The sequence below is a fragment of the Mustela nivalis genome (genome assembly GCF_964662115.1).
Source record: "Mustela nivalis genome assembly, chromosome: 1".
Classification (NCBI taxonomy): Eukaryota; Metazoa; Chordata; class Mammalia; order Carnivora; family Mustelidae; genus Mustela; species Mustela nivalis.
The window spans coordinates 160,556,701-160,570,096 of NC_139020.1; the positions used below are offsets into that span (position 1 = coordinate 160,556,701).

Genomic DNA, 13,396 nt, shown 5'->3' on the forward strand with positions numbered 1-13,396 from the left:
GTTGGGGGGAGCTGGGGGCCTGGCCACTCTGGCACACCCTGGTCCCGCTGCAGTCCCCGCTCACATGGCCCAGCCCTGCCCAGCCGGCTCCTAGAGCGCACGCCTCCAATACAAAGAGCAGCGCGCACAAAGCCCAGCAACTCGTTGGCGCTGCTCACCCGGGGCAGTCTCAGACTGCTGCTGTCTCTGGCGGCTGGTTCTTCTTGGGGTTTCCCTGGGGGTCCCAGGGGCAAACCGAGGCAGCCCTGGCCGTGCCCGGTAGCAGGGGCCCCCGGCTCGTCATCCTGGGGGGCCTAGATGCTGGGGCTCTGATGGCGGCTCCAAGCCCCTTCTTCCAACCAGACCCTGGACACTCGGTGGCCTCACCCGCACCTGGCCAGGCAGTCGCCCACCCTGGCCTGTCTGGCCCAGAGTGGCTCTGGCCCTAAAGACCCGGGCGTGAGGCGAGGAAGGGGCAAAATGACGGACCAATGCCAACCTTGAGACCCAGATCAATTACGTTTGGTGGAATCCCGGTCCGGCCAGTGTGAGCGAGAACTCACCACTTAGCCACATGGTGTGGGTGGGAGCAGCTTTCCTCTGAAAGGCAGGCAGAGAAAGACTGACAGGGCCGGCGAGCCGTTGCCTGGGCAACGGGGCACATTGATAAAATCTAAAATGGAACCTCGATGACAGCTGCTCATTGGCTGCCAGGAGGGGACTCCTGTCGCTAGCGAGGGAGGGCGGGAGCGAGAAGGGCAGGGGGGCTCAGGGGCCAGGGCCAGCCCGGGGCTGTTGGGCAGGAACAGGGGGGTCACAGGCAGAGTGGGTGGCTCTCTGGCCCCAGAACCGGGCAGTCACAGGGGACAGGAGCAGAACCACAGGGCCTGGCCTCTCTCCCCACCCCTGCCAGTGGTCCTGCTTCTGCTCTGACCGCTCTAGGGGTCATTCCCAGCACACCAGCCACAGGGACCTGAACATGTCATTCTTCTGCTCCACACCCTCATGTGGCCCCAGGCCGCTCTCAGAATGAAGGCCAAACTTCTGACCCATAGACTGGGTCCCGCTGAGCTCTCTGAGCCTCCCCTTCACATCTCCTAATCCATGACAGCCTTCGGGTCTTCCCATGCAGGGCCCTTCCCAAAGGAACCCCTCCTCTGGGGAAGTTGCTCATCAGCCATCAACCATCATCTCCATCTCGGAGCCTCCTTCACCTGCGCCCTGTGTGATCTGCTCTCCTGGATGGGCCATCATCAGATGTGATCCAAACTGTTTCCTTGTTAATTGCCGCCCTGTGCCGGCTGCAGCGGGAACATCTCCCGGGCATCTCCCAGGCAGGGTCCCTACCTCTCTTTTCCCACCCATCTCCCAGCTCAGCCCCACGCTGGGCCCACCATGGGCACTCCGTCCTCATCTGTGGAAGAATCGGCGGATCTTGGGTCGCAGAATGGGTCTTAGCACCTGACATGCCCCCCTACACACAGCACGCTCCCTCCTCTGCTACTCCAGGTCCCTGATTTGCTCAACATTGTTTACACGGCAATGGTCCTGTGGCCCTCCCCTGCTGCGGGATAAGGGAACTGAGGCTCAGGAAAGACTCTGGACCATGCATGAGGGGTGACCTCCAGAAGATGGCAACCTCAGAGGGGAGCTGGTGCTGAGCTAGGCTGCCAGGTTCCGGGGGCCAGGTGTGGAACCAGGAGCCCAATCCCCAGCCCTGTGCTCTGACAAAGCCAAAGAGCAGAGTCACCTTCGCCTGGAGGGCATTCGCAAGCACTGGGACACACAGCACTTCTGGGGCGGTGGGGCTTTTGCCTCACCTGCCTCCCAGCCAGAGGCCACGTGGCAATGTCTGGAGAAATCTGGGGTTGCCACAACTGGGGAGGGGTGTGCTACTGGCATTGAGTGGTGCGTAGATGGTGCTCAAAGTCCTCTGATGCACAGAATGGACCCTGCGATTAAGAACGATCCCTCTCCAACTGTTAATAGTGGTGGAGCCGAGAAATCCCACCCTGGAGAGTAACTCGCCCGGAAATACCTCATCATGGACAGTTAGAACTGGAAGGGCATTCGAGATGGTTCAGTCCAAGGCTCCTCTTGAAAAGACAGGGAGTGTGAGGCCCAGCCAGGGGCAAGGGTACACCCAGCATCATTAGTCTGGGCCCAAGCTGGATCCAGAAAGCCCCATACTTTCTGGGGGGCTGGGGAGAGGTGGGCCGATGGGGAAGGAGGGTGACGGTGGCCATGTGCCAAGGATGAGGAGCCTGTCTGCCTGTTTGCGGAGGTAGCACAGGCCTCATGAAGTGCCGCCCCGCCCCTCCCCTCTCCCCCGACCAGGACATCAGCTTCCCTCTCACGCATGTGGCAGAGGAAGCCGGCTATGCCTTTGAAAGAAGGCAATTGCTGGCTGGGACCTTTGTTTCTGAATTCCCAAGCTGTGAATGAGGCCTCCAGAACCTCCATGGGATGGGTGGGCAGAATGGCACCTCCTCCACTGGGGCCCAAGGGCCAGGTTTCCCTGAGGCTCCTGCAATGCTGCCGCACAGAAAGGGCATGGAGGCCAGGCCAGGTGCTGGTAGTGGGGGCTCTGAGGCCTGGGTCTGGCACCAATATTCTTCTGGTCTCTGCGTCTCAGTTTTCCTCATCTGTGAAATGAGAACATTGATCCTGGCTCGGCCTGTGTCCCAAGGCTGCCGTGGGGGTCAGCAGTCAGGATGCATTGGGACTGTGAGATAAAGGGGTGGGCCAGATCCCAATTAGCATCTGTCTCTTTTCTGTTCCTCAAATAGATCAAGCATGTTCTACCTCAGGACCTTTGCACTGGCCATCCCCACCTCCTGCATGCTCTTCCCCTTCTGGTCTCTGGTTAGATGGCCCTTTCCTGACCACCCTCCTATCACTCTCTATCTCCTTTGCCCTGATTTATTTTTCTTCACAGCACTTACCACCACCTAACACAACATTTTAAAACCAGATTCCTTTGTTTGACACCTGTCCCCTGACACAGTAACTCAGCGAAGGCAGCCACACTGCTCACCACAGTATCGCAAGCACTGGACACCCATAGGTACTCAGGAAACAAGAGCTGGGTGGAGGAGGGGGAAAGGGCAGAGCTGAGGGGTCCTGCTGTCTGCTAGGGGTCCCTAGCTTGTTCCTCTGGGACTGTGAAGGCACCGGGTCATTGGCTTCAAGGTCAAACGTGACCAGCCTCAAGGGGTGGAGGTTATTGTGGCCATTCCCTGACCATGAACTCCTGACTGGTATGGTGAGAGCCAGGTCTGTGTCAAACCTGAGGGGAGCAGGAGACATGTGACTGCCCTTCCCCAACCCCCAGATGCTCTGGGACAGAAGCCCTGTTAGCCCTCCTTTCATTCTAGAGCCTTCCCTGCCTGGCCCTGAGCAGAGTGCTGACGGGGCTGGTGGAGCGGGTAAAGCAGGGTGAGGCACACTGCTGTCTGAAACGGGGGTGGCTTTCAGATAAACCAGTGGCTCAGCTGCTTTGTAGGAGTTTCGTGAGCCTCTGCCCCCGGGGCCAGCGTCCGGCTGTGAGCACGTGAAAACAGAGCGTGGCTGTGGCGGGGGTGTGAGCCCGTGCGCAGGAGGGATGGAGCAAGCACGTGAGGAACGAGTGTGCAAATGTTCCGGATGCCGCGTGTGTGACGGTGCCGGCGCTGTCCCGGGGGCTGTGGGCATGAGGAGGAACGCCCAAGCGGGCAAGGAGCGTATACTGTGGCCTCGGGTGGTGTTCACAGTAGGATCTGGGGTCACACTCGGGCTCTGCTCCCTGGCTGAGAATCCTCAAGTCACTCCTGTAAAATGGGTTGGTATTAGCTCTGTGCGGTGGTGAACACGTGGGGGTACCGTGGGGTTTTGTCACACGTGCACACTCGTCAGCATCACACGCAGCTGTGGCCATGGGGATGACCTGAATGTGTAGGTGGCTCTCTACCCTCGTGGGTGGGTGGGGAGCTGCTAGCACCACAATAGCTGGAGGAAGCAGCACCCACAGGGTCACGCCTCTGCCCTTCTCACAGCCTCGGGGAGCCTGAGGCTGGGACCAGCCCATCCCAGCGGAGCACCCATGGCTCTTGTCCTCAGCACTGGGGGCCCAGGGCCGGCCGTGTCTCCAGTGCTGGGGCTCCCAATCTTATAGGCCCCCTTTCAATCTCCCCAGTGGGACTCAGCTCAGCCCGATCCTCTGCTTCACCTCTGCCAACTCTGCATGTTGGGCCACATCCAAACTTGTGGGTCGTCACCAAGTATCCCCCTTCCTGGCCACGGTTCCTCTCCCGCCCTCCACAAAGACCAGCCTATTTCTTGTCGACAAGGCCCAGGCCCCATCTGCCTGACTCACACGGCTACACCAGACATGGCTCCCCACGCCAACACCACTCCAGGACACCAGCCTGTGACTTGTCTTTTGTGCCCCTCGCCTGTGAGCAGAGATTGGCTGACTTCCGATCCATGGGACCCTGCCCTGTACCTCGGTCTCCAACGCTTCCACGTAAAGTCAAAGAATGTCTTTTTCTAAAGGCATCTTATGGAAATGTCAAGACACAAAAACCTCAAACGCCCCCAGTCCCACCAACTATCATCTGAATGCCAATAGAAAGCATCAGCTTCGGGGGCGCCTGGGTGGCTCAGTGGGTTAAGCCACTGCCTTCGGCTCAGGTCATGATCTCAGGGTCCTGGGATCGAGTCCCGCATCAGGCTCTCTGCTCCACAGGGAGCCTGCTTCCTCCTCTCTCTCTGCCTGCCTCTCTGCCTACTTGTGATCTCTCTCTGTCAAATAAAAAAATAAAATCTTAAAAAAAAAAAAAAAAAAGAAAGCATCAGCTTCCCCCTTGGGCTGTTGCCCCGTTGCCATGGGAATAGGTGCCGCAGCCTGGCCCTCAGAGGGGACTCCCCCGCAGCCTTGAATCTCAGAGGAACCATTAGCTGAGCCCTAGTCTTCAGGAGACCATTCCTTGCTGGACTGGATCTCAGAGAATATGACAGCAGTACCTCCGGTACCCGGGGGAGGTTTCAGGCTCAACAGGGAGGCCAATTTCCCGTGATGCCTCTTGGGCCCACCCTTGGAGCTGATGGGAAGAGCGGGCCCAGAGGGGAGGGAGCGACAGTACCTGTAGCGGTCAGTGGACAGGCTGCTTCCGGTCTCCAGGGAGCTCCTGAGGCGGTAAAAGTGAGACAGTGTTACCCACGATACCCACAGGACCAATGCTCCTGGGGGCCATGCAAGCTGAGGCTGCACTGGGTGGTCCCAGGACAAGTCCTGGGGATAGGTGAGTAGCCCTGGGAAACGTGTTTGGCCTCCACATGCAAGAAACCATGTGCTTTCTTTCCTCTCTGACGGGTCGGTGACAGGTTGCCATGTTTTTATCCCACATGCCAGTTCAGAGAGCTCAGTTACAAAGGACCCTGGGCAACATCGAGTCCAGGTGCTCCCTGTTAACCGGGGAAACCAAGGCCCAAGATCCCACAGGGAGTCTCCCAGTCTGAGGCTCATAAGGGTCAGAGACCTGACAGGGACCTGGGCCTGCCACATGGGGTACTCCTGCCCATGAATGAGCTGACCCCTGCCTCCTCACCCTCCTCTCACCCTATCCCCACTTCTGACCATCCTGCTACCTCACTGTTCCTATAACATGCCAATCTCATTCCTGCCCCAGGACCTTTGCACGTGTTCCCTTTACCTAGGAGGCTCAGCCTCCATGCCACATTTGACACTCATTTTCCAGCTTGCTTCCTTCCTTCCTCCTTTCCCCTCTCCCCCTTCATTCACAACAGCGAGTCTATTTGGAGCAGCTCTTCTGTGCTAGGAGGCACTGCTGTTAACCCTCTCCAGATATCAACTCTTTCAGTCCTTGTGGGAGCCCGTGAGGGTGGTACAGTGAGACTGAGTATAACTGCACTTCCAACCACCCGAGCTCACACCACAGTTCCAACCTTGGTTGGTAGTGACAGAAACGCTGAGACTCGGCCCCCTCCTCTGAAACAAGGCATGGCACCTTGTTCCACTCCACCCAGTGCCACCTCACATGGACGAGGGGAGAGATGAAAAAGCAAAAGCACTTTGTAAACCAGAAAGTGCCAGTGCATGCCTATGAGATACTGACACAGCTATTATCATGCATGTCATAGTGCATATTGAGATGTTAGGCCTTCTACGTTCCAACATGGGTTCTAGAGCCAAGAGGGCCAGGGTTCAAATCCTACCTTTGTCACAAACTAGCTGTGTGACCCAGGGCAAGTCAACAAACCTCTCTGTGCTTCCATTTGGTATCCTCAACTGTAGTGTTTTGGGAAGTCAGCTGGCTTAGACATTTAAGGTACTTAGCATTCCATAAATGCCAGCTATCACTAGTATAGATAGGATTCGAAACATTTGGACATTACTCAATATGCCTTATATTATGTAACATTCATATATGTATGTAATATACATACATTATGTAACATACATTAAAATAGACTATATTAATGCTTAATACCAATAGTAAGTCAGCAAAATAACAACATGTTACATTAGCACTGATCCTATATTAATAGACATTTGTTTTATTCACATATACAAAACTCTCATTTTATATGCGGGGGGAAATTTCTTCAATGCCTCTAGTCTTACTGGAGGACTGAGCTGCTTTACCTCTCCCTGCCCAGAGGACCCTGGACCAAGCTCGGACACAGGACTCTCAATTAGCCAGGCAGACCTCCAGCTCTGACTCGTGTCTCCAGTTTGGGTGCGGGGGAGAGAACAGCCCCTTCTGGCCAGCCTGGACAAGGTGACTGCCCTGGGACAGTCCTTTCTCAGAACCCCCGCCCCCAGCCTTACTGTAGTGGGTTCCTGGGGGAGGCCACTTTCTTTTCCTTCCGAATAAACCAGCTGCTCCAGTCCTCTCTAGGACAGCTCCTAAACAGTACCCAGACCTCATACCAAGTTTAGGAATGGGAAAAACTGCTCTGTGTTGGAACAAAACAGGAGAGGGCAACTGTGGGGGACAGGCCATGGCTGGCAGGGCCAGGAGGGGGCTCTTGGGGGGTGAGCTGGAACATCCGGGGTTTGGGGGCCTTGGTGCTGATCACATGAGTGTGCTGTCTGTGACAATTCAACTGTATATTGTATTTCAATAAAAATTTATGTGAAAAACCCTGCGTGGCTCAGCCGTAGCCTGGAGCAGCAGGAAATAACTCAGAGCTTGGGCCTTTTGTAGCTGAAGGTCCCTTCAGGCACCCTACAGCAGCTGTGTGGCCTCAGGAAAACCCCTTCCCCTCTCTGGCCTCAGTTTCCCTCTGCTGAATGAGGAAGTGGTCAGTGTTTCTATTCCAGGCTGTACAGTGGGAAGGGCGTTTTTAAGAATTCTGAGGTACTGATGCCTGGGCTCTATGCCAGGCCAATTAAGTCATATAACCTCTGGGGGTGTGTTCCTGCATGGTGGGTGTTTTGTTTTGTTTTTAAAAATTCTTTGCTTGGAAATAAACATAGATTCACAGGAAGTAGTAAAATGCAGTGTACTGGGAAGTCCCAGGCACCCCTTCCCCAGCCTCCACCAGTGATAACATCTTGCACAACTACAGGGCGCCATCGAGGCTGACATAGGTACCATCCGCCATGGTTATTCTGACTTTGCCAGTGAGAGAAGCACGTGTGTGTGTGTACATATGCACGCATGTGTGTCTCCGTGTAATTTTAACACACATGTAGCTTGGTGTAACTTCCACCGTGATCAAAGCTACAAGGGTCCCCCCACCAGGCTCTGGGCTACCCTCTCCTCCCCAGTCCCTCCCTGCTGACAACCACCCATCCATTCACCGTCTTGGCAAATGTGTCTTATCAAGAATGCTCTATGAATGGAATCATACAACGTGTAACTCTTTAAGACGGGCTTTTTTTTCACTCCATGTAATTCCTCCCTGGGGGTTCATCTGAGTTGCTGAGTAACTCATTACCTCCTTTGGGTGGCTGTGGACCTAATGCGTACCCCATGGCATGGACGCACCCCAGCTGTCCCACCAACAGACATCTGGGTCGTGTCCGGTTTGGGGGCCCTTATGAGTAGAACCACTACGAACATTCTGATACGGATTCTTTGTGAACATGAGTCTTCATTTTTCTGGAAGAAATGGCCAAGAGTGCAACAGCGGGTCGTATGGTGAGCATACATTTGCTTTGAATGGGAAACTGCCAAACTGTCTTCCAGAGTGGCCAGACTGTTTTAATGTCCCCTGCAGTGACTTAGGCATGATCTAGTTGCCCCATATCCTGGCCAGCAGTGTGCTGCCACGGTTTTTTTGATCTTAGCCACTCCCAGAGCTATGAAGTGCGATCTCCCTGTGGTCTGAATTTGCATTTCACTGACTTCATTCAACCACTGTTTCCCCAGTTTCTCTGTATCTTCTGTGAAACCTCTGTTCACGTGCACCTTCCTTATCAAAAGCTCCCCAGGTGAGTTTAATAGGCAATGAGCTAATCCCCTAGCACCATCTGAACTTGGCAAGTTTAAAAAGAACCTGGTCTCTGCTGTAAGAATTCTGCAGCCTGGACTTTCTGGAAGGGATACTTGGAGGGCTCTCTGGTGGGGTCCGGGCTGCCACGGGTGGCTCTGAGCTCCTGTGTCTCAGGCCCAAGGGGAACCCTGTCTGCTCCTGGGGAGAATGGGGAAGGAATGGGGTGAACACAAACAGCAGAGACAAAGGACATGGGAAGGGACCCCTCCTGGGACCCCCGAACTCTGGGGAGTCGGTGCAAACGCCACAGGCGCTTCTATGAGTGGACGTGTCTGTAGAAAGCAGTGGGTAGCCAGGTCCATGTGTGGGGTGAGGGCATGACCCAGGAGGGAACTTGAGGCCAGGCAGCTCGGACTGTCACAGGCCCCAGAAGGGACATATTTGTGGAATTTACGTCCGTCTACAAAGGGACAGGGGAGACCTTACCCTTCCCGGTTATACTGTCCCTCGCTCCCTGTCATTAAATAAGCAATACAGCGTCACTGCATCGACGGTAAGAATAACAGCAGAGCACAAAGAACTAAAATCATCTACCATCCCAGCTCTCCAAGAGACTGACCAGTGTAACTATTTCAGAATATTTTCCGGCGGCGCCCTTCTCTAAGTGCGTCCCCGTGACTAGGCATATATATATATTTTGGCTACACAAAAAACAGTCTGTTCTATAAAATACTCCCACCCTACCCCCTCGCTCCACACTTCTCTCGGATGTGTTTTTAGGTCTCAAATATTCCTGCACGTCACCCCTTGGAAAGCTGCCTGGAACCCTTGTGGGTTCCCCGCCTCCCCAGGTGGGTGCTGGGCTTGGGCTCCTCTCTCCTCTCCTGGTAAACAAGGCTGAGGGACCATCCCATCAATACTGCCTCTGTGCATGGGCTGGGATGTTCCTCTAGGACCCATGCCTGGAATTTCTGGGTCACGGGGTGGGAATGTTTTTGTGTCTCTGGGTACACGCGGATGCTGACCCAAGAGGCTGGACCAGCACTCTCCTACAGCATTGGGGATGACGAGTGCTTGGCCATTCTCAGGACCTCCAAAGTGTTTCTGTCTGGGGCAGAGACAAGGTTGAGGGAGGACGTACTGGGCGCCATTCTGCTCCACGCCTACCCCGTGCCCTGTCTACATGAATCTGTTGTGACACACGCCACGGGCACTGCGTGAGCAATGGCAGGCCGGGTCTGGGCTCCTGACAGCTCTGCTGGTGGCCAGGGAGAAAGCCCCTCAGGACCAGGGCCAGGGTGCTGTCATCCTTCCCCTCTGGGGCTGCGGAGGCAGAGACACAGAGAAGGTATGCAGTGGTCCTGGGACTTGAACCCAGGAGGCCTCTCCCCTGGGCCAGGCTGCCCTGTTGTCTCATCCCCTTATCCCTGAAGGGTGAGGCTTTTTGCCCAAAGTCACACAGTGGTGCTCACAGACCTGCTGGGGCTCCCAGTTCTGGTCTCATGAGTTAAGGGATGCTGCCTCAGCCTCTGCTTCCTCATCTATGATCTGCCTGCCTCAGAGACCAGAGTGAGGCTCCAGGAGTGGACAGACAGGAGGCGCTTTGTAAACCAGACAGATATGAGGTGTTGCCATGCTGGCCATGCCCTGGTGGTCCTGCCCAGTCCCCTACACCCCTCCTGGGACCTGCCCCTGGAAAAGCCACAGAGGGCTCCTGCCCACCCAGCCTCGGCCTTCCTGTCCTGGCTCTGGGCCCCAGACGGCCCTGCCCAGCAGCCTGAGGCCCCACCACCCAGCGGCACAGTGAGACGATTGTCCCCAGATTGGCCTCCATGCCCCTCTATCCTGCCAGGCAGCTCTGCCCAGAAACTCAGCCTGGGTCTGGAAAACTCTCTGCTGGCGGGTGGGAGGGGGGAGTGGGTGGGCGGGAAATTGTCTCTGTGCAACCACCCCCTCCTTGGACAGAGGTGTGGAGAGAGAGATCAGGGCGACCACGCAGGGGCCCTGGGTGAAACCAGGAGTGCACCTAGTCTCTCTAAGCCTCAGTTTCCCCAGCTGCACCATAAGAGGGTTTGTCTAAAGACGTGGTTCTTAACTTTGCAGGGGGGTGCGTCTCAGGCCACTCTGGGACAGTGATTCATGCATCCCACCTACTAACTACACAGCCCCCACTTTGGGCCAGGCACTCTAAGAGCTTTGTACTGACTCCTATCACCCCATAACCAGCCTGCAACTCGAGATGTTCATATCCCCACTTCACAGATGAGAAAACAGAGGCTTCCAGACGTCATCAGAGGCATTCTTCAGAGTATAGGGTGATACAGAGTGAGCAAGACAGACATATCACTGTCTGAGTAGAGGAAGGGGACAGACAAGAGAAGTAGGTAAGTGTGTACACCAACAAGGTCACTTGGACCAGGACAGAAAGTAGAAGCAGGTGTATGAGACACTAGCCAAGAAAAGCCCTTGGGAAGAACTGACCGCTGAGCCTAGGTCTGAGTGACGACTGAACACTGGCTTAGAAGGGTGGGGCTCTGTGTAAGGAATAAGCAAGGGGAAGGCCTGAAATGGGAACCAGGGGAGCATGTTCAAGGCAAGGGTCCTCTTTTTTGTGGGGACAGGCCAGGCATCTGCTGCAGGAATAAATCTTGGTTTGGAGAGGGAGGCCCACTGAGACCCTCAACCCCACCACTCCAGCATCTCGGCTGAAAAGATGCCACCCAAAATATCCCACCAGGTATTCTCTTTTTAAGGCAGAGACACCAGCAGAAGGTGTCTACAGGACAGGGCAGCAGGAGAGGGCACGTTCAGAGTCTTTCCTGGCTGGGGGAGTGGACTGAGGCCTCCACATGTGGCTCAGAACCTGGCCATGCCTGTGCCCCAGGGCCTTTGGCACTGCATCTGGGACTGCCACGTCCTGTCAATCCTAGGCCCAATTTGCTGATGGGCAGGGAGCTCAGGAAGTTTTAGTCCAATAGAGGCTGGGAGAAGGGGACAGTGTGTTGCAGTCCCTCCCAACTGGGACTCCTTGCCCTGCCCATCTCCAGGAGAGACGCAGCTTCCAGCAAACCCACTGGGTCCCCTTGGCCTTTCTGGAGGGTCCTTCCTGGGTTTTCAGCCTCACCCCTGTCTGGTGCCAGGCTCTTCAGATAGGTGCTGACAGGGTCTCATTTAATCCTCAAGCCTGTGGGCGGCTGGAGTTTCTTATCCCCATCTTATAGATGAGGAAACTGAGGCTCAGAGGGGCTCACACCTGCCCAAGTCTTGAGGCCTCTTGGCTGGTAAGCAACCCCCCACCCCAGACCCTGACCTGGGTCATCAGGGCTCTGTTCCCCACCCTGTTCTCCATGGTCCCCATCATGCAGTCATTCCAGACAGCTGACCCCCAACTGGGAGAACTTTCTGACCCCGCACAACCTTAAAGTGGAAGATTTGCTGAGCCACGTGTTCCCGGAGGTTATCTTTCACTTGTAGGGCTGGGGATAGGCGGGGACCGGGGCAGGGGTGGCTTTGGATAGCCAGAAAACAAGCGGATTCACCCCAAACTCAGCAACTTGCACATTAAAAAAATTTAACTTTTAAATAGTGAACACATTCTCATGGTTCAAACATAAATAAAAAAGATAGAGTTTAAAGTGTGCCTCCCCACTGCCCTGCGCCCACCAAGGCCACCCCCCCCCACACTCCCAGGGAGTCCCGGACAGCAGTTTCTTGGGTATTCTTCTAGAATGACTGTATATGAATACACCCAGATGCATACATGCATAGCTATATATATTACTTATGTACTTACTCCTCACAGAGAGGTCCTCTCCTGGACACACTGCCCTTGCTTTTCCCCGAACGATATACCCCCTGAGCCCCGTCAAATTGAAGACTAAGCCGGGTGAAGGAGACATATGTCTAGGTGTAGTGGTGAAGGGCATCTCTCTTCTGTGGTTGGGGAACGCTGGGGGGCCCTCCCTAACCCAAGCCCCTGGCCCTGGATCAGTGCGGTGGGCACGGGGCACTCCTCCTGGAGGCCATGGACCTCAGTGGGCACTGTGTCCCCTTCCACATCCTACGTGGGGCCCACTAACAGCACCTCGACTCACGGATGTGCTCTCAGACCCACACCTTGACTATCACGTGAACATGCGCACACGCACACAGGCACGCACAAAACAGTGTGCACACACACGCGATTGCATACGTACGAGCCTGAAGCACAAAGCTGGGAGTACCGTGGGGGGTGGGGCGGGGCTCAGGCCACCAAGCATAGGGTCACATGGTGAGCAAGTCACGGGGGGGCGGGTGACCCTGCTCCTTCCACCCTTGTGGCCACACTCCACAACCACATTAAAGGCCACTCTGCCACCAGACTCCCTTCAACTGAAAGCGGGGAACCAGGACCCGGGAGGGATGAATCACTCAGGTTCCCCTTGCAAGCTCTTTTCATGGAGATTTGCCCCTGCAGACTGGATGTGTTGATTCAGTTCAGTTAAATGAAAGCTAAAAACAACAAAGAACATTTGCAGAACCCACTGCAGGCCAGGCCCTGGGCTAGGTGCTTTATTGTAAACCTCGAGAAACCGAGGCTCAGAGGAGCCAGTAACCATGAAGCCACTACATGCTGAGGGCCTGTTGTGTGCTGAGCACTGGGCATGTGGCTTCTGCCCTTCCGACCAGCCTGGGAGCAGGTTCTATGATCACCCCCACCTTGCAGAACAGCCAGCTGGGTGCAGAGAGGGGAAGGGGCTTGGCCCCAGTTACACAGGAAGATAGGGCACTGCAGTGCTGTTCTTGACTTCAGGGCAGACTAGACTGGAGAGGGGGTGGGGCAGGAGAGAAAGGGTCAGATCTGCACAACTGACAAGGGACCCCAGCCGGCAGCAGCAGGAGGCAGATCCCAGCTCCGTATGGGGGATAGCTTAAGGGCAGAAGACCCTGAAGCCTTCAGGGGTGGGAGTGTTGGCTGGCAGAGCTCTTGGGC

At 55.6% G+C, this 13,396-nt stretch overlaps 1 protein-coding gene across 8 annotated transcripts in view; it reads right to left on the bottom strand.

Moving 5' to 3' along the window:
• Positions 1 to 13,396, bottom strand: part of IQSEC1 (IQ motif and Sec7 domain ArfGEF 1) — a 371,613-nt gene that overhangs the window by 139,355 nt on the left and 218,862 nt on the right. For 5 of the 8 annotated variants that reach the window (XM_082747295.1, XM_082747294.1, XM_082747274.1 and 2 more), the window contains one exon: positions 5,103 to 5,147. The exons of the other annotated variants lie outside the window; for them this stretch is intronic. In XM_082747295.1, the coding sequence (XP_082603421.1) occupies positions 5,103 to 5,147 (45 nt within the window). The remainder of the gene's footprint in view (positions 1 to 5,102; positions 5,148 to 13,396) is intronic. 8 annotated transcript variants of the gene reach the window in all.